The sequence below is a fragment of the Metopolophium dirhodum genome, chromosome 1, assembly GCF_019925205.1.
Source record: "Metopolophium dirhodum isolate CAU chromosome 1, ASM1992520v1, whole genome shotgun sequence".
Classification (NCBI taxonomy): Eukaryota; Metazoa; Arthropoda; class Insecta; order Hemiptera; family Aphididae; genus Metopolophium; species Metopolophium dirhodum.
In genome coordinates, this window is record NC_083560.1 from 102,164,138 (window position 1) to 102,186,812 (window position 22,675).

Here is a 22,675-nt window from a genome sequence, read left to right on the forward strand (position 1 = left end):
ATATGTAAATTTCTTACATTCTACATTTTTATCATTGTCATACAAATAATCTACCATTTCCAGATCCTCCAAAAATCGCCTACGTTTAGTAGACCTACTAATATTTTTATTGTTTGACATATTTGAATTACTGAAAGTATAGTGATAAAGACAATAAGTTAATAATACGTACAGTAGACAGTCGTCAGTATCAGCAGCAAAATTGGCAATAACACGTCAAGCTTAATTAAAAAAAAACAGAAGATTCATAAAATTGTTTAGTGTTAGTGCCTATTGGTACCGCTATATTCATATATAATATTATGTATTACTAATTTACATTGTTTCACTTACCAAAATATTTGAAGATTAATAGAATGTCGTATTAGGTGTAAACTCTGGTTGAATTATCTGACTTTTTTAACAGGAAAACTTAAAAGCATGCCACACACACGGTCTTCGTGAACTCAATGGATAAAAAAAATTGGTTTTACACACAGATAACGGTCATAAAAATATTAATTTTATCGGCGATTTTACTCGGTAACAATAATAATATAATAAGCAAATGGTACGAAATGATGACAGTTTTAATTGTTTACGATTTTCAATCCTTTTAGGCCGTAGCAATTTTGTAAATTATTGTAGGTACTATTGTAGTGACAGACAACAGACCATGTTCTTGAGCCATATTAAGGATATTTTTCGAAATAATATTTATTAGTACTATTGAGTCGTATCAGCAGATTATACAATGTATACTGTTAGTGCATCATAGACCTGTAAACTAACGCCCTGCCGTGATTAATCCAGACAACATAACATATGAGCATGGAACTTATAAGAGATAAAAAGCATGTTTTGGGTTATATAAATTATGTTTCGGCCCACAGTAACGGGCAAAACCTCTATGCGATGTCCATTAGTTTATTATAGGTCTATCGTCTATGCAGTGCATTATGACATATTGAATAAGTTAATTAAAATAACTTATTAGGCACTATTAGTTTTAAGTGCATTATATTAATAATGAATAGTGATAGATGAATAATTCTATATTCACTATACATAATTGTATGATGTATAATTGTATGATTGCACATTCTATGAGGCGGACATACCTATATTTGTTAATATATAATATACATATATTGACAGTGGGCGTGTATGATAATTAAGTCGATTAATAAGTACCTTTTAATTATAACATGACAACGTGTATATAAATTCAAGTTCAAAATATATATCCACCAACTATTTCAGCAACTATATATGCTTTTTAATTGCAATTAGTACCTAATATTTTATTATACCATATAATATTATATGGCATATGCCATATTGAGCATTCACATACATATCAATATAAAAAAATATACACAAAATTACAAATATCATAAAATATCATGTTCGCTCGGTTCTATATGTATAGTTTGAAGTTTGTAATTTAATTTTAATTTTTCGTATCACTAATATATAATATATACTTATAACTATAGTCTATAACATATATATTATGTTGTAAACTGTGATTGCACGCGTTTATTGGTTTTACTATAATATGAATATATATATTATTTTATTGTCGACTATAGCTGCTAAGCATATTATTAATATCTTATATTGTAATCGATATTATATTATTTTTTATTATTATGATAATGAAGATTAAAATAAAATTATAATATATATTTTATTCGATGAATAAAAAATAAAAATAGAATAATAATTATAAATATTTAATAAATTATGAGTACCTATTAACAAAAAATAAATATTAATATAGTTAAATTATTTAATGTTACATTATAAGATATATTTAATTTCCAATTACTATTGGAAATAATATATATTTTATTCAATGAATAGAAAATAAAGGTAGAATATTAATAATAAAGATTGAATAATAAATTATGAGTTTTAAGATTTATTCAATTTTTAATCATCTTTAAAAATTAAATATTGTTGAGCCAATATTTATTCATAACTATACAATGTTTTGGTTACAGCGTAAAAATTAAAATATTTTATCAATAATTCATAAACTTTTAAATTTAAATATCTGAATCCATATCAAATTCAATAATTATACAATTTTTTGATTGACAAATGCTGTGTGGGTAGTTCATATTGTCATATTAATACGGTGTAGTTTATATAAATCATAAAAATTGGTATTTGGGCAAAAGCAGAGCCGTCATTTGAGGTGTTGCAGAGTATACATACCTAAAATTTATCTTGATTGTATTTTGGCCTGACTATAATTTTTCTGCGACAGACAAAAATATTTTTATAGCCGTTACAGTGAAATTTGTTGTCTCCGTCTTACAAGTGCGTAACATAGCAACTTTTAGACTCATAATTAATTTAAAAATATTTATTAAAGACAAGATAAATTATATAGGTAAAATTAAAATAAGGTTAGATTAAAGGCTGATTATTGATTATTTTTTTAATCTAGAACTTATACAATCTATACTAAAAAAAAGTACAATAAGCCTAATGTATGTTTTTTAAATAAAATTAAATGCAATGGCTTGAGTTACTTGAGGGAACAAACCATCCAGTGAAGGTACTTCCACTGATTATTGATTATTAAATTTAAAGTTATTTTTGAAATGTATCGACCATCTCTGACCAGTGATTGATGTTGATTTTTGGAATTAATTGGGAATTACAGAGTTGCAAATCAGCCATTGCAGGTATCAAAAATACTTTTTTCTGCATCATTCTGACATTATTGCTGTTGTCACAAAAGATTCTGGCAAGCGTCACTTTTCTGATTTCTGTCAGTTGATCTTAAATATTATAAAAAAATAGTTAAAATCAGGATCATTCATTAAAAATATTTCAGATATACTAACATTCATTGAATATATTTGGTAAATCGTAAAAATATCTATCTGCCATTCTAGTTCTTATAAACTGTTCTCTAATAATACATCTCATCGTTGGGCCAACCATTGAGTCTCCTTCGTGTTTCTCAAACAATGCACCTACCAATAGCTCTATATCTCTCCAATGTTTGTATTGCTTCAATAGTCTATCAGTTGACTAAATATTAAAATATACAGGAATAAATTAAGTACTATATCATTATTTAATATTTAATATACTTTTAAACTTACGCCTTCAACCATGATCTTGGATAAATCTTGTACACTTCTGATAGCTTTTAGTCGACAATATTTTCTAAATTCTGTATAGCTTGGTATACCATGATCACGGGTTCGTTGTATATCCAAGCTGACGATGTCCATTCCAAACGCGTGGTTTGGATAAACACTGTATAAGTAATTTGTAAGCTGAAAAAAATTCAAATCACTAATGTTAAATTATAAAAGTTATACGGAAAATATAGTCTGAAAAGGATTATGTAATGTAATGTCATTGCGCTATATTGATTGTATTTCAAAAACCTACCGTTTTAGTAAATAGCATATCAATTTTTTGTGTATTCTGCGTAGATAGCCCTCTGACAAGCTGATCCATGTAATTTAATAGTAAACCAGTTGGTCGGTTGTAATGTTCCTTTAGTGAAAGACTTGCGTTGATCATTCGGCCTTCCGTATATAAACTAAACAAAAACGTAGGTTCATATATTGTCATATATTGTTGAGTCTACAATGTAGACTGTCGTCAATATAATTTTATTTAATATAATATAGGTAGCATAGTTGCAAATATATTTTAGCAACTTTTAAATGTAGATAGGTCAGACAACGAAGCAATCTGTGCTGAATTGACAGTTGATTTTTTCTAAATTATAACACCGCCAATCGCGCTTACCAATAAACTTGTTTTTGATCTAAAACTGTGATTGAGTTTTATTTCACCAATTTTACCTTCTTACATTAAAAAAAAAAACAGTGGCCCATACGATTATTTAAACCAAATAGTACATGTTATATAGAATCTTGAGTAATTCTAATTTAGAAGGAACCGACAAGCACATACTATCGTACTTCAACAACGCTAATTTAATTTGTTTTAGATAGAGTCAGTCTAAGTACCTTCCATATATAAACTAAACAAAAACATAGGTTCATACAAATTAATAATTATAAGTAGGCTATATGTGAAGATTCTATTTAGAAACATTAATCAACAGAACATTGAACATATTCTTATATATAATTATTTGTCATTGATATAAAAATGTAATATAATATTAATTCAAATTTATGTTAAGACATTTTAAAATGTATAGTCATATTATAATACAATTTCCGATTTAGTATATTATAATAAAGATCTTGTTGCCATTAGACAATTACTTGGAATGTTTAAACTTAAAATTTATTTGTCGGAAAAAATATTTTAAAAAAATATAGATATTTAAATCAGGTATCCAAAATGGAAAATTATAATAGTACTATAACTTGTAGGTATCAATATAATTAAAATGAAAATTATTTTTGGAATAACATTAACATTCATATACATTTTAACAACACCACCTACAGTCTACACATATAGTAAATTAAATAATTAAAATAAAAACATTATAATATTTAGATGCTTATGTCTTATTTTATTGTTTAGTGCCTCGTACCTATTATGTGACATTGTTACGTGCGTTGCCCGTGAATCCCCGCGAAATCGATTCTGCGATTATAGGTACGTCGAATAATAAAATTATACCTAATATGTAAAAAATGAATAAAGCATTCATAATTAATAAATTAATTGATAGATTGCGATTACAAATAGAAAAAAATATTTGTGATGGTTGGTAAAAAAAATAAAAAATAATATCAAACAAAAACGTTATGAAGAAAAATCATAGAAGGATAATACAATTTAAATGTAATCACTACATTAAAACATTAACAATCACAATCCAAAGATTGTTTACATCTTTAACGAAGTTAGACACGTATATAATTTTAAAATAAAACTTTAGTATATGTATCAATCACTTGCACAATCAATCCTAAATATTATGGAATAATTACATGAGGCCAATCATAATATTATAACAGTTATTTATTTATTTACATCAATCAATTAAAAATAATCGTAAATAGCTTAGTTAAATATTTGTTGAACAAATCAAAATATACTAGTTGATAGCGATTATGTACTTAGTGAATTCACTATAAAACGATATTAAATATTTTTACTGGATCATATTATAAATGTAGCCTTGTGTTGCGAAAATTATGTGACCCCTCCCCAACTCTCATTAACAATTTATAATTATGCCACTGACCTATACCACCTTATATTATATTAAGATACTCAAATAGTCAAAAACATGAAGTATCTTATTTTTTAAATATTAATTGTCACATAATATAATTTGGCGTTTGTGTTTTACTGCATTATAACACTATGCGTAACAACTATAGTCCATAACAATACTATTTGATAACGAGTGTATGACCTATATTATAATAATATGAAACCAACCATTAACGAATCATTAAATATAATGTATGATAACAATAGTATACAACACGATAGTAACGTTTCAGTGTAAATAATTGGTCCAAATGCCCAATAACAACGATGCAATTATTATGGATACTATATACTATACTTATTATGTACCTATAAGTAAGTACTAAAATACGTATTTTCAATACTTTCAAAAAAAGAACTTGGATCAATTATTTTAAATACTTTCTTAAAGTATCTGTATTTAAATTAAAATAGGATTATCAAATACTTATTCTTTTTAGTTTATATACTTTCTATTTTGATTTTAACCGTGTAAAATAAAATAAAATATATTGAAAATTTATATAATAGGTAGAAGGTAGGTATATTTGTTATTGTAAACTATAATTATCAACCTCGAAATCTAAAATCCAACAAAAAAAATAGATGAGTGTTTTATAGTTACATATTGATACGGTGTACCTAGTTTATGTAAAACATAAAAATCGGTATTAGGGCCAAAGCAGATGCGTCATTTGAGGTGTTGCAGAGTATACATACCTAAAATGTATCTAGATTGTATTTTGGCCTGAATAATTTTTCAGCGCCAGACAAAAAAATTTTTTTTTTAAATTGGTCTTAACTCTACAGTTGACATTTGTTGTTTCCGTCTTACAAGTGCGTAACATACCAAATTTTACGCTCAGTGGAACACGTTTATCTCCGTTAGTTTAAAAATAAGATCGTATGAAATTTAAAGTTAAGATCTAGATAATGATATAGGTTTTTCATTATATTTTAATTTTAAAGCGAGTTATGAATATTTTAAGATGTTCAAACAGTTTACAATTTTAAAATACAAATAACTGTCGCGTAACATAAGTTGTTATAAGACAGAGACAACAAATGTCGCTGTAAAGACCCCTTAAGTATCGTCAAATATGGTTATGCGATATTATAATTAATAGGGCTCGGATTTTGTAGCAAAATAAATCCTTAAAAAAACCAAAAAAGCATTTATTAATTTAATTCTAAAAAAGCAAATTTCAATTACACATAAAATTAAATATTAAAAAAGGAATTCACAACCATATATTTAGTCAAGTTACTTTCATTGAAACTCATTATATTGGGTGCTAATATATTTGTATACCTACATAGAAAACGTCAACGTCCACGTCAACCGATGTAATCGGTGCATATTTCATACAAACTAAATCCTTTGAATCATACTGTTCCACATTTACGTTTAGTGCAGTGCCGTTATGAATACTATTGACTTTTTGAAGTTCTGCCCATCCATTATTTTTTGAAAAAACACGATTGCACTTTTCTAAAATCAATTTCGCTACTTCGCCATTAGCTTCCTCTAACTTTTGTTTTGCTTCTAACACAATACCTATTTTTTTTTTAATTTTAAATTTAAATTTTTAACTTTTGGCATTTTGACGATTAAAGAAATTATTTAGAACACTATACGTTTATACCTCACTGATTGTCGATTGATATTTACCGGCCAACTAAAGTATTAGCACGTGCTATAAAAATACGTAGGTATAATTCAGATAATTTTCTCTTTCCTTGAGTCGTAAATACAACTATAGATAATTGTAGATAAAACTATTTCGGCACAATAACGACAGTTATTTTATCAGTCATATATTTATTATTGGTTTTTTCACTGGTTTTATAATTTCTGGTAATACTAATATAGTCCAAGACGTATAATATACATAGAAATAAGCTAAGTTTTCAAGAAAAATATATGAAAATCAAGAAAAAATAACCAAATAGGGGAAAAGCAATAAAAAGCAGATTTTATGGAAAAAAGCAAAAAAAGCAAAAAAAAGTTTATTTCATTAAAATCAGAACGATTCAAAACGTATTTATATAAAAGAATTATCTTTCTATCACACTTCCCTCAAAAGAAGCATTTGCTACAAAATCTGAGCCCTAATAATTAATGTATTATTAAACTATTGTTGTAAACTAGCAATTGGGATAACTGCTTAGTTTATAATTTGCAGGTAGCAAGACTGTCGGTAGAGGATTTCTTAGGTAGAGTTGACGAAATAATTAGACTGGTTGAAAGTTTAAGTTGTGTATTGAATTCTTCTGCATAAAATATTCTAAGTCTAATTCGACAAAGTTGTTAAGTTGTCTTTCGTGAAGGTGCTCGTCTGTACTGTGGTTTCACACGTCTAATCTACAGGCCGTTTCGGGTCTGGTTTTATAGGGCCTCCTGCTCTCCCACTTCCCCCTAGTCAATCGACATATCTGTGGATTTCACAGGACGTTGTTTAATTAATTATCAATTCATTCCCACGCCTGGTCATTCCAAGGATCGTGTCCTGTTATCGTGCTTGCAATATATGTTATACGCCATCCGTCACTAATCAGATACTATGCATTATATATATATACATATGTCAAATACAATATCTAAATATTATATTCATACATTTATGATTTAATTGAAGTTGTAGGATATATTGAAACGCGGTTTCAATATCGCATTGCCCTCGCATTATATTCCCATAGGTTTTCTAAAGGATATATGACTTTAATTTATTTGGCCGACTTTCTATGTGCTATTGTTTATCTAGTTTTTATATTGCCAAATGTAGCCGAAAGCGAAACGATCACAATAATATATCATGTGTATTATTGGGATCGTTACACGATTTAAATGAAGTATAAAAATGTTTGGCTTATAAAAAATATTTTATGTGAGATTAAAGATTTCAAAGTTTTGTTTTATAAATTTATATAAGTACACAACTTCTCTCAGTGAGGACCGTTATTTTGAAAAAAAAATTTCAATGTTTTTAGGCACAAATTAGTAATATTATTGTCTATTATTTATATTTAAGTTTAAATTAATGAATACTACCTAAGTAGTTAGAATTATTAGATAATATAGAATATTCATAATATATTAGATTATTACATGGACAGTTTAAAGGTTCTAATAACATTTGTTCTTGTAATTTTACTACAGTAAAATATATATTGGTCAGAAGACATTTTTTTTATCCTTCCTATAGTTTTTAGCATATAACTTTAAAAAAATTGAAATTACACCCCTTGGGCAAAGGGTAAACGAAAAATTGGTACAGTCTATCGTGTTTCGCAGTGGCTGCTCGTGGTTTGGATGACAGGACGATCGCTCCCCCTACTAAAATTAATTAAATGAAGAAAATTAATTGTATAATATTCTTAATTTTACATTTTTAAAAAATATTGCAATTTTTAAATAGTAAAATAGTTATAAACTACCTACTTTACATTTGTCTATTACAATAAAGGTCGTGTGCGAGCTGGGTTTTTACTCTCAGATACCAGGAGCACATACATGTACGCATGTACACACGAGTAGTGTTTGGCCGACCGGAAGCGTCGTCCGAACAATATTCGTATTACGCATGTTTAAGCGACGCACTACAATCGTGTGCGTGCTACCCGTTTATTTTATTACGTTTATTATTGGTGCAATGTTATATACGGGTTTGGACGACCGGCAGCGTTTCATAATTTAAACAATTAATAAAGATGTAGGATTAGTATAATATTATAATATTATTGAAAACCATTAACCCGTTAAGTAATATTAATCGATTTATCCTTTATTACTCTTTTTTTCTCTTATATTATTACGTCGTTTTAATATCCATTTATTATGTATTATCCGAAATGTCAAAACTAATATTCTGGAGTCCACCACAGTGGCGGATCCAGGGTTTAATTATGGGTGGAGGTGGGCATGGGGGAAAAAAGTTCAAAAAGTACAAAATTGGCTAAACACAGTGTAAGACATAGATAAGATAAGATAATTTTAACAAAATATTATCTTCATAAAAATGACACAAATGTAATTTATCTAGATAAAGATAAATACAACAATACATTTATCTAGATAAATATAATATTTTTACGTTTATTTTTATTGTTTGTTTTATTTATTTTTAAAATGGATGGGGAAATAAACCTATACCTAATTAATTTTAATATGCTCATTATAGTTAGTAGAGACTAGAGAACGATGGATAGTGCATGATGCCCACACACAGGTTCTCGTATTATCATAATCAAGGCTGGGCAAGTTAATGATTTTTTATTTAACTCAGTTAAGTGAAGTTAATATATGCATCAATAACAAAAAGTTAAAAATTAAAAATTTATTTGACTATAAGTTAATTCAGTTAAGTTAAAAGTTCATACACACTTTTTGTTAAATTTTTATTAAGTTAAAAAAAAGTTTATTTGTTTATACAACGCTTGTGTACTTAATTTTTTTCCAACCCAAAACTAAATTATAGGATATAGTGTTTATACTTCATACAGTATGTCTATATAAGTAAGATTCGAATGATATATATATTTTTAACTATAAACAATTTACGATACATATTTTTTGACATGAAAACGATATAGACTGAAATAGTGAAATATTATAAAATTAAAAACAAAATAATTAACTTAACTTACTCCTTAAAATGAAAAATTAACTCGTTAATTTCAGGTTAATTAAGACAGACATTTAGTAAGTTAACAGTTAAGTTAATGAAAAGTCAAAAGTAACTAGTTAAGTTAAAAAGTTAAAATTAAATTAACTTTTTAACTTAACTTTAACTTTTAAAATCGTTAATGACCAGCCTTGATCGTAATAACGTCGTTGGCAATAATAACATGAAATATATTCTTCTAATTTTATAAATAATTTATATAATATTAGAATTTTAATAACATTGGTTTTATATTTTTGTAGGGGCACTATAATATTTATCTAGATAAGCCCATTTTTTATCTAAGCTAAACATTAGATAAATTGTAATATAATTACCTAGATACTTTAAAAGATAATTTATATCAAATAATATGATCTAGATAATTCCCATACCTACTAAATTCCCTTTCCCATCGAACAAGAAACTGAAGTCGAAAATCAAACCATATTTACTGCCCCAAAAGGCAGACACAAAGAAAAAAAAATAAAAAACATAATTACTATATTGAATACTATTGCCATTAATAATGATTATAAATTTAATAATATAACTGACAACAGCAACAACAACTGATATTTTTTTTTCTATGAATGTCAATAAAATTTTATCTGTAGGGTCAAAAAGCTTGAAAATTTATAACAAGGTTCTTAATATATATATATGACAGTTGAAAAGTACTAAAAAAATTGTCAAGATTTATTTTGATAATTATTTAAAGTTCAAATTTTGACAAAATACGTAAAAATCTACAAAATGTGCAATTTATTTTGAGTAAGAAATACATAAACATTTTTCTCTTTAAATTTAATATTTGTAAATTTTATTCAAGATTCCTCATAAGTTTTTCTACCTTAATCGAAAAGAATGTCTACTAGAGAACCAAACTTGATGATTTGACCGTCAACATTTTCAGAAAAAAAAAGCTTTACCATAATCCATTAAAAAATATACTAGTTATCATTTGAAAAAATTAAATTGATTTTGCTATTGGTATACCTGCGTGTTTAACAATTTTGAAATTATTATAAAAAAATTGCCTGTTAAAAATAAAGAAACACCTATTTTTTCGTTTTAACGAAACCCTATGTCATCAATCCATAATCGTTAAAAAAAAACCCGCGTACAATGACATAAGACGCACCCTGTATAAATATTTTGACACACATAGCTTTTTACGGACAGTTTCAATTATAAGTTTTTTTATCTGTTGTATTTAATCTATGGTTTCAGGTAATTTTTAGTGACCCCCTCCCTGTTCTTGCATTTGCACACTGATTTTAAATGTTTTTAAATTACTAGAATTGTTCATAGTTTATGTATATCATATCCTCAACCCGAAAAAACCTACATATACACGATAATAATAAAAATATATTTATACCAGGTTTGCACGAACCTGATGGTGTCGCTTAACATGGAATTGGCGAATGGTAATATTGCGGTCGCAAAGCTGTTGCTGACGCTCGGGTCGGTGGTCTCGTTGTATGCGTTACTGTAGCCTTTTGTCGGCAGCTCAAGCCCGTTCCGCCTGGTGTAGTTTTCCCCGAGCAGCGCTGGCAGCCACTCAGCGTAAGTTATGTGCTGAATGGATGCCGTAACGATTTTCCTGGCCTCCTGAAAAATACGTTCGTCGTCCCAGTGCGGGTTGACGTGGGACAGTAGTTTGGCCAACCGGTTGTGTTCCCTCATCCACAATGTGTGCATGACCGTCAGTTGGGGAAGCGCATTTGCCCGGATGTCACCAGCTGTATAACACGTGCCGCTGCCATACTGACAGGCGATTGATTCGGTGTCTTCCAGCGGCATATACTGCGGCTGTAGCTGGTCGCCATGGTTCTTGTTATCGCAGCCCATGCTTGTCAATAGTTGGCCGTCCAAGTTGGTCCTCAACGACCACGTCCGTTTCGCCGACGAACCGTATATCATCGACCCATCTAAATAATGAGTAGCTTGGTTCATCTGCGAAAAATAACCATGTTACGTTCAATTTGAAATTATCTATGATTATAGAGGAATTTGAAAAGTTAGTTCTCAACACTAAATAGGGGTATCAAAAATGTGCACCACTGCAAACAAACACCGTTTCTTATTTTGTAGATAGATTTCCTTTTAAAATTTTAATTATAATTATAATGACAGTATATAAATTTACCTAGTTGGTAAGTATTTACGTAATTTTGAGTATTATAACCAACATAAATATACGTTTATATCTTATATGGCTCTTACTTGTTCCTTGACTCCAAAAGTACAATCGGAACGCACAGCTGGCACCGAACGCGCGTAGTGCATACAACGATGAGGGTTACGGAAAAATGGATCTCCATCCGGTATCACAACTTGCAAGCACAACTCGTCGTATATGCTTCCAGGTATGAGCTCCGATCGTCCTTCTGCACAACAGCTCACGGATTTATAACTAGTCACTAAGGATTTAACATTAATTTGCATGCATTAATTACGATCAATCAATATAATATATGGTTATGTGTTAATCCTACGCATTCTAGACATTGCCGTGTGAGATAGATCATGGCCTACAAAAATCGTCCAGTACGCCATTGCCATCGTTTTGAAGTCATCTGGTGAGTGCTCGTCTTTGACAAATTCAACGCTCAGCGTTCTAGGACTGGGTCTGTAAGACGAAAAAGAATCTTCCCTAACTCCTGTATGGATAGTAAATGAAAACACATCGTTAGATACGTACAAAGGTAAATTATAATGTTATAATTATTACTATCAAAACTGTTAATATAGTTATTAAACAGCAAACGTTTATAAGCCGTGGTTGCTTTTCCCGAGTAGTAACGTTTCAAGTTGTTACAAGAACCGTCAGGACTACGATACTTCAAGTTCATCCCGATGCATGCTGTTTTGTTGTAAAACATGGATAAACAAATATTACCCAAAGATGTCTTGTCTAGTTTCACTTTCGATAAGTCTATGGCACATTGTCCTCCACCACTATCAAGTTAATTTAAATGGTCGTTAAATTTATGCATATTATGAATATTTTTTTTTAATGAGATTTATATTGTATATACTCTTGACATTCTCTATGGCGTATAAAAGAGGAAGCTTCAGAAACAATTTCAGCATGCCTATATAATGAATACAGTTCTTCGGAAAGCTGAGAATCGATCAATAGTCCATGCTCCGGGCTTCCAATATCCATACTTAGCTTAGGCCATCTATTCCCCTCACGTCTCTCAATATCGCTGACAAATGTTTTAATATGATCATCTAATTCTTTGGTTTTGAGATGTTTGTACCAGTCAGTTCTTTTTATCATCAAACCATCATCTATACAGAACATTTAATCATTGATATCCTTTCGTATGAAAAATAATCAAAACTGAAGGTATAGTTATGGTTTATACCTTTAAAGTAGAACTCAGCTCGACCTCTGTAACACGATGGTAAGAATACCAAAATGCAAATCCACAGATGTATAGATATCGAGGAACTCATTCTGCTAATTATATGAACTGTAATAATTAAAAAAAAAAATATTTTATTATCAATTATGACTTTTACTTTATATAATTTACCTATTTAAAGAGCTGTTATATAGAATTCACTCAAAAATAATTTTTTCTGTAAAAGTATATATAATTATAATTTTTACGTAGCTTATCGCTTAAATGTTATGTGTCGTGTATTGATCAGCTTATACTAAGTCAATTCGTATATCCTAGGATGTACACAACGTGTTTAGTAAAAGCCCGAATAAAATTAAGAACTTCAGCATTTACTGAGCACAAAAAGGTTTATCCAGTGATCGGGCATTTACGGTAATATATATATATATTTATATATAAATGAATGTTTGTGTGCAAATTAGACCTCTGGGAATGATATAGACTAGTTTAAAAAGGGTTAAATTTGGTTTTTTTTATTCATCGGATTTTAGTAGGTACGGTCATGTTAGGTAAGGGTTATGTAATAATTGATTATATTAATCCACCGTATTATATAAAACTTAGTATTATTTGATACTTTAGAGTTAAATCAGCACGGGGTCTACCACAGGAATATTGCCTACCTGATAATATACTGCTTCGAAACACAATTTTTATTCCGGGCAAAAGAAAAGTCAAGATAAATTTTGAACACCATACACTGAATATTATATACCTAACGAATTGAACAAAGTAATATAAATTAACGACTACCGGCTACACTATACATCACATATATTGTATGTTATTATAAAACGTAAACTCTGTAATAATATAGTACCTATAATATAGTACCTACTATTATTATGATTAAATTATCAAAAACTACACATTACATTATTGATAACGCAGCCACACACGATACTCACAAATTTATATGATCCTTATCTATAGATCCTTCACACCATAAGCAATTAAGCTAGACTTACAATAATTATGATAAATCGAATTTAGGATTTGAAAAAAATTGTATAGGTGATCGTATATTTTCTGGACACTTAATTATTCAATCGATTTAAATTTTAACACTTGATCAACGAGTTGAACATTTAAAAAAAATATATTTGAAAATAAACAATTTTATCAAGCAAGGAACGCAATAGTATCAAAAAAAATTAAATATGGATGGTAATATAATATCAATGCAGTTATTATTTTTAAATTTTAACGATAAATGTTGTTATAATTTATAAGGGAGAACCTTCTTATTTACCTTTAAATAAATGTTTGGTAGGTACTCACCATAACTTGAATTATATTGTTTAATGTACAGATTCTTATCTTTTGACTGTTATCGTGTCATTTACTTTGTTTTAATTGTGTCGTTAAACACTGAAAATACTCATCCGAATATTACAATTATTTAACCAATTACGTTTAACGATGAGTTTATTCTTTTAATAACTGGAAGTCTGCCTGTTGTCTTGGCGAGTGGAGTCGGTGTCACGTGGAATCGTCGTCGATGCACCGATGTTTGTGGTTAGTTCCAACTATCGGCCATTGAGATATCGGGCGAACGACGATCGTATTGGGTCCACCCCAACCCCTCCCAACCGCGGAGTCATGAGTAGCGGTGACCAGTTTTTTCTCTGTAATTTTAGTCGAGGGGAATGCGACACTGAGACGCCGAGTTTTGTATTATTATCGGAAATCAGGAATTCACAAACCGGTTTAACGGTAGTGCTGTGTGTGTATTATATAATTTATGGTGTTCGAGCAGGAGCATTTAATTATTATAAACCGAATATAAAAACTTTAGCCTATCAATTATTTGGAGCCGATTTCCACGTTCAAATTTATGAGACTTAATATTAAATCTTATAAGAAACGGAAATATAACCCAATTATAATATATTATTTATTATAAAATATTAAAAAATTTTAAAATTTTGTAGGTATAAATTTAAAGGAAATCGACTTTAGATATTCAAGACGATTTATTTCACCTTCTACATTTCATTTTCTATATAACACCGCCGTACGCGCAGGCACGGCACCCGGTGTCGCTGAGTGATTCGGCGAGGACGTAGTTACGACGTGCATGTGAAACGCCGATCGTAGTACGGGCTAGGCGATCTGAATTTGCTAAGTGTTTTATTTATGTGTGTTTTAATACAATAAAAGTGTTTCCGACCTGAAAACCCAAGTTAAACATTATTTTTAGTCATTCTTACGTTCTTACCTTTTATAGGAACAGCGCCGGGATGTACGTACCATATGTGTCAATGAAGTTTTATTAAACTGAATAGTGCCAAGGTATATGTAATCTTTGAGTCATTTCAACTAGATAGGAACGAACTAAGAATCGACAAGCGCATACCATCGTACATTAACATTAGAGAATGTCATTAACTAGAGAATACGAGGGTAAGGCGTATAGTTGGTTTACCGCGTATCGTCTAATACGGGTGATACCACATTGTCATAATTATAAACATAGGTCTAACACAGATTATTCAACAGAACATTGGACATATTCTTATATATAATTATTTTTTATTGATATAAAAATGTAATATAATATTAATTAAAATTTATGTTAAGAAATTTTAAAATGTATAGTCATATTATAATACAATTTCCGATTTAGTACATTATAATAAGGATCTAATATGTACTACGTATTTGTGTCGTGTGTAATTTATTAAATATTAAATATAGACTCATAATTAAGTCGATTATAAGTACCTTTTAATTATAACGTGTATATATATTTACGTTCAAAATATATATCCACCAACTATTACAGCAACTATATAGGTATGCTTTTTAATTGCAATTAGTACCTAATATAATATTATACCCTATAATATTATATTCCTTATTGAGCATTCACATACCTGTCAATATAAAAAAATATACACAAAATTATAAATGTCATAAAATATCATGTTCGCTTGGTTCTATATGACGTATAATTTCAAGTTTGTAATTTAATTTAAATTTTTCGTATCACATGATATATAATATATACTTATAACTATAGTCTATAGCATATATATTATGTTGTAAAAAGCTGCACGATGTCACGATGCCGGTGCTCGGTGGTTTTCGATTAACCATTATTGTGTTATATTAGCGCAAAAACATGCCTGTATTTATAGACAATTATTATCTTGTGTAGGTACTAAGAAATTATTATCCCAATGATCAATTGGTAATTAATAGTTGGATTACATTTATTATTTATAATATAAATACATATTGTGTGGATAATATATATTACATAATAGGTACATATATTACATATGTAGATATGTGTGGACATGCGTGAAAGTAGGTATGCATGTTTGTGTCTAATGAAAGAAAAGGAACATAATAATATATTAATATGTGCTTGCGAGTAGTTGTTTTTTAAGTTACCCATTTGGTCTGGTCAAAACTTTTGCCCCCTCTATTAAAAACTGAAATGACGCCACTGAGTGTTTTTAACTGTAATAGTAATAAATATAGGCCTACTTGATAGCGATTAGCGGTAACATACCGATAGACAATGGACGGTGGATGTGTTCCTATATTACAATTTATTTTTATAGCCTAAAAAAACCTAGGAGAACATTTTTAACAGGTCATAGAATTTCCGATAGCTTTCTGATATTAAGAAACTGTTAACTAATTAATCAAAGGTTATATTAAATTCTATTTAGAACTTAGGATATAAAAACTACTGATTTTTATAATAATTTAAAAGAGGGCCCTACTATAGGCTATAGCTATGTTATGATAAGATAAATTAAATTATTTATCTGAGTAATCACTGTAGTTTTTTAAAAAACCCTAGTCCATGTACAAAATGTGTCCGCTCCACTGAGCATCCCCTGGAAATAGTTCTAGTGCCGTGCCTGATAGTTATTAGTATAGTGTAGTGTAAACTGCAAGAATTCATATTTGCTTATACTTAGTTAATATATTATTAAATATATTCTGTTAATTAAACACAAAATAAATCCATAACATTTTCAATTTAACTACTATAAACTGTTTATTTTATTATGATTGCTTCAAACAGTAATTCAAGAAGGTGTTCAAGAAGTGGTCCACATGTATGTTTTATTGCAAATTATAAAATACTGAGTAGGTATAATACATTATTATAAATAATTATATCTATTTTGGTAACAGTAAAAGATCTGAAGGAGAGAATACATTTGTTATCCAATTTGTTCTACACTTGTGCCATTAAAACTCAATATTGTTGTGATATTTAAAATCTCTTAACATACGATCTGCCTATGAATGTCGACTGTAAATTTTCCGAAATTTATGACCTTCCTAAATAATGTATCAAACCGTCGTGGAGTGGTAGGTAAGCTAGTAACTGGACGGATACCTACGGTATGTCGATTATGTCGATATTGATCCATAATAATTAGGTAATAATATTAATACATACGTATTCAGGTATTGTTTTAATACAATTTTGGACTTTAAGACTATTATATTATTAATAATTGTAAATAAATTGTAATAATCGTTTAAAAAATTGTATGTTCGAAAATAAATATGTTTAAATTTTTCTAGAATTTTAGGATGTTGTGTTGTATTTATTTATATTTTTGATTAAAAAACTCTCTTAAATTAAAATAATACCCTCGTTATTTTACTAGAATATTACTCATATAATTGAAAAACAAATTTACTTTTTAACTCTAATTAACTATTATGCAGAAGTGTAATTAAAATATAAATCAAAATAATTTGAGAGGATTAGATGATGATTAGCTTCTGTTAAACACAATACAAATCTAAATTGATCACGTTTTAATAAAACATGGTATTTAGCATACAGTTAAGATAAGACTATGATACTATATATTTTGTCATAAGAATATAACCTTCCAAGCTGCTTGTATGGTTTTTATTCACAAAGTATTAATTTTTTTAAGGAAAAAATAAATAATAGATCAACCCTTTTCTGATTGAAATTAATTTATTTATTTTTGTGTTCTAGATGGAATTTAATTATCTGAAAATATTCAGTTGTCCACGAGTTATCCATATTCCTGTGAAGTTGTTATTGTCCGCTGAAATACCCTAAACGGTCAACTATATTTTATTACCTCCTGACATGTACTATCGAGTGCGTGGGCATAACCATCTACACTACTACACAAACACACAGTACACACTCACGAGATCGTGCGACTACGTAACGATAGGTCAATTAAGTTGCCAATAATTTGCTCCTTAATAAATAGCCAGCGCCGGGTGCCTTAATTAAAAATTACTAATAAAGAAAATCAGAATAATGGATAGGTTACACGAGAAATCGAGTGAATATCAAATGTTGATACTACTCTATAGTAGATACCTACTTGTAACGCAAAATTCTTATATATACCGTGTGTCCCAAAAATCAGGTGCCACTTTACCACTCATTACCATGTAAATATTTTTCAATTCTGTTTGCGGGACATTAAACTAGACTAATGGATCGTAAATTTCTATGACTTACAATGTTTTTAACTCATGTATCTTGCGCATGCGCAATAAAACTTACATTTTTTTAAATGGCAACCCGTAATTTTAATATCACATTCGGGTTCATCGATTTTTTTCAAGCCATTTTGATGTATCAACTTGTGTCCTAAACCCAAAATTGACTAAACTAGAGCTAAGTAGAATTTAAAAATTTAATTTAAGTAATTTTTTTTTCTAACTGTACGTACTTATTTTTTCCTTCTAAGCACCGTGAAACAAACAATCAAAATTATTATTATTTAACTAATTACCTAACTATTTACTATTTATGAATTATTATCTTATTTTATTATTACACATTATGAAATTGCATATGGTCTCAATTGGCCGAAACCAAAAAAGAAGAAGAAATGTATTTTTGTTTCCATCAGAATTATAATTAAGTATCTATTAAAATAAATTATTAGCATTGGTGTTTCTAGTTTTGTTATCTACTTATAGGTTACCTATAAAAATGTCATTAGCTATTTTTATATTAGGTATTATGGAACTCATTATCAGAGTCATGTGTCATTGCGGTCTTAGTAGTTCGATGTTTTATGTTCGCTATTGTCAATACCTTTAGGTATTATAAAGTTTTAGTTTGAATTTTGTTAGAATAAAATATTAATCATGAATAATAGTGAAAGAGTACAGTTATTATTGATCTACGGAAAATGTAACAGAAACGCACGAGAAGCAACACGAATGTACGCTCAGCAATATCCAGATCGGTATCACCCCAATCGTACTTACGTTCAAAAACTTGAAAAGTCATTGATTGAAACTGGTTCATTTAATAGAAAAATTTATTGCAACACATGGACCAGTAGAGTGGCCCCCAAGGTCACCAGATCTAACACCGTTAGATTTTTTTTTTGTGGGGATACTTGAAAAATGTTGTGTATGTTGATCCTCCCAATAACATCCAAAATTTAAAGAACAAAATTACACACGCATGTTACCTCCTAAACGAAAACCAAATACTGGCAGCAACTAATCGTGAATGTTTACATCGATTTGAGGCATGCACTTTACACGACGGAGGGACTTTCGAACAGTTTATTGAATAGTTTATGTTTGTAATTTCTGTAAATTAAATTGTAAATAAAAATGTATAGTAATGTTAAAAGAAATAAAATAGAAATTTGTTTCTTGAAAATACATGTTTAAACTATGTTATTTCATAATGCGTAATAATAAAATAAGATAATAATTCATAAATAGTAAATAGTTAGGTAATTAGTTTAATAATAATAATTTTGATTGTTTGTTTCACGGTGTTTAGAAGGAAAAATAAGTACGTACAGTTAGAAAAAAAAATTACTTAAATTAAATTTTTAAATTCTACTTAGCTCTAGTTTAGTCAATTTTGGGTTTAGGACACAAGTTGATACATCAAAATGGCTTGAAAAAAATCGATAAACCCGAATATGATATTAAAATTACAGGTTGCCATTTAAAAAAATGTAAGTTTTATTGCGCATGCGCAAGATACATGAGTTAAAAACATTGTAAGTCATAGAAATTTACGATCCATTAGTCTAGTTTAATGTCCCGCAAACAGAATTGAAAAATATTTACATGGTAATGAGTGGTAAAGTGGCCCCTGATTTTTGGGACACACGGTATAAAAAAAATGTTAAATTATTGATTAGAACAAAAGTTATTTCATTTGTCAGGTTTTGCTGTTACATTCTATATAATATATTATGTTATACCTAACTTATAAAGGATGATGTGATATAACATTATTTTTACAATAAGTTGTAATATATTATTATTAAATTTAAATTTAAAATTCATTTAATTAATTCAACAAAAAAAAAAAATGATTACTTTCAATACCACGCTTGGGAAATATACGAGTATTTATATTATATTGATACAATTATAACTGTTAGGTACCTAGTAAGATAGGATTCCCTCCTATGTAGAATCTAAGACCTACGTTACCTACTTAGATATACCAAATTATAACACGTTTAATAAAATTGCTTATGAATTTATGACTTCAGACTAATTTATATTATATACTTTATATACCTATATAATATTATAATTTATAATATTACAAAGTGTCCACTTTTCCACTTTTAATGTTCTACCATATAAAGTGATCTATAAGGCTATAATAGAACCATAGTGCAATAGGAACCTAGTTGTAAAAGGTACTATTATAAAGGTACTATGTAAATGTCATAATGTAGTTGACTCATGAGTGATTTGCTTAGAAATAAGATACAGGCCACTTAAATCATGTTTCAAGTAATTTTATTTTACAATTTAAAAATAAAAATCTTATCATTAAATAGGTAATAAAAATGTGAAAACCACGATAGAAACAAAATTTAAAAATATGTAATTGTTCCTGTCATTCTGTCTCTGGCATAAAATTGAAATAAAATAAACTGCACGTTTTTGCATCAAATGAAATCACAACAAAAAATATATTTAGAAATGTAAAAATATTCATTAAAAAACTGATTTTAATAAAAATTACACAATGTATTATAAAAATTATAAAAAATATCCTATTATAAAAAAATGTCATAAACATGACGTTAAGAACAAAAATAAATAAACTTTTAACAAAACATACACAATTAAATATTATACCGGGTAATTCTTTTATCATTTAACACTCATTATTTTAAAAAATATAAATGTTTTTGTTGAAATATACAATTAATATTAGTATTCAAACCATGTAAACACACGTGCGTGTACAATGTCGTTTTCTAATAGATACTTATGCAGCTACGGTATAGCTGTGTAACACCTTTACTATCGCTTTCTATATTATATACGGATACGGGATGGCCTCGATTGTTCATATAAATAGGGCCTTTGATGTATGTAATAATCACTTGCACAGACGCCGTCATACCGAGTGTACGCGGTGTGTGCGTATAGTCACAGTTTAATTGTCCAGTTGTACGTTATATATATTATACTTATACATAATCATATTGTCGTGTTATTACTTATTATATTAATGCTTACATCATTAGTCCGTCAAGCTCCACTTTCAACAGTTTTTGAAAAAAGAATAATTTTTAACTATGACAACATACAGTTTTATTTTCATATTCCAAAGCAGAAGTATTTGAATACACACAGGGATGGGCAAGATACTCAAAAATCGATACTAGATACTAGATACTTGGATTTGGAGTATCGAGGTAGGTACTAGATACTCGATACCTACATTTTAAGTATTTAGATACTTGATACGCGATACATTAGAAAAAATTAGTCAAAGCCTATGACGCATAGGATTTTTTTTAAATTTTATTTATACACAATTAGATAGGTTATGAATCTAGACAAATGCATTTAAATTTAAAATTCCAAATATTAGTATAAATATATTATAATAAGTCAATCGTTAAATTAAATAAATAAATAATGATAAAAATAAATTATAGATAGGTATCATATCATATTCTTAAAGACGTAAAGTCCCATTCAACGTGTATGTGTGATGCGTCCCAGTACACAGATATAACTTAATATGACTAATAGGTTGAAAAATAATTTCGTGCAAGTTGCACTGCAATTAAATTATGGATTTATAAATTTAAATTCACAGTGTATATTATTTTACACATATTATAGTATTATATTAAAACATAGTCAAACAGTCACGGTTGGTAAATAGGCCAGTAAAAATTAATAAAAAATTAATTTTTTAAAGTATCGAGTATTTTTTAACAAAATTATTTTGTGAAATACTCGATACATAGTCTAAAAATGTATCTCGTTACAAGATACTTGATACTTCATATTATAATTGTATCGAGATACAAGATACAAGATACGTATCTTAGATACTGCCCATCCCATGATACACAAAATAGAATTTAGGACGAGTAGATT

At 28.5% G+C, this 22,675-nt stretch overlaps 1 protein-coding gene across 2 annotated transcripts; it reads right to left on the reverse strand.

The window, feature by feature from the left end:
- Nucleotides 1-2,102: 2,102 nt before the first annotated feature.
- On the reverse strand, nucleotides 2,103-15,077 carry LOC132936604 (peroxidase-like). 2 transcript variants are annotated; one of them, XM_061003359.1, is made up of 11 exons: nucleotides 13,424-15,077; nucleotides 13,253-13,360; nucleotides 12,917-13,175; nucleotides 12,610-12,836; nucleotides 12,374-12,538; nucleotides 12,102-12,298; nucleotides 11,254-11,831; nucleotides 3,403-3,556; nucleotides 3,108-3,284; nucleotides 2,844-3,033; nucleotides 2,103-2,777 (listed from the first exon to the last, which is right to left on the reverse strand). In XM_061003359.1, exons 2-11 carry the CDS (start codon nucleotides 13,341-13,343, stop codon nucleotides 2,587-2,589), a joined length of 2,229 nt encoding a protein of 742 aa, XP_060859342.1. In that variant the 5' UTR covers nucleotides 13,344-13,360; nucleotides 13,424-15,077; the 3' UTR covers nucleotides 2,103-2,586. The 2 variants fall into 2 exon arrangements, with proteins under 2 accessions (XP_060859342.1, XP_060859344.1); XM_061003361.1 differs by having other exon boundaries at nucleotides 11,269-11,831; nucleotides 13,253-15,077.
- Between the last annotated feature and the right edge of the window lie 7,598 nt (nucleotides 15,078-22,675).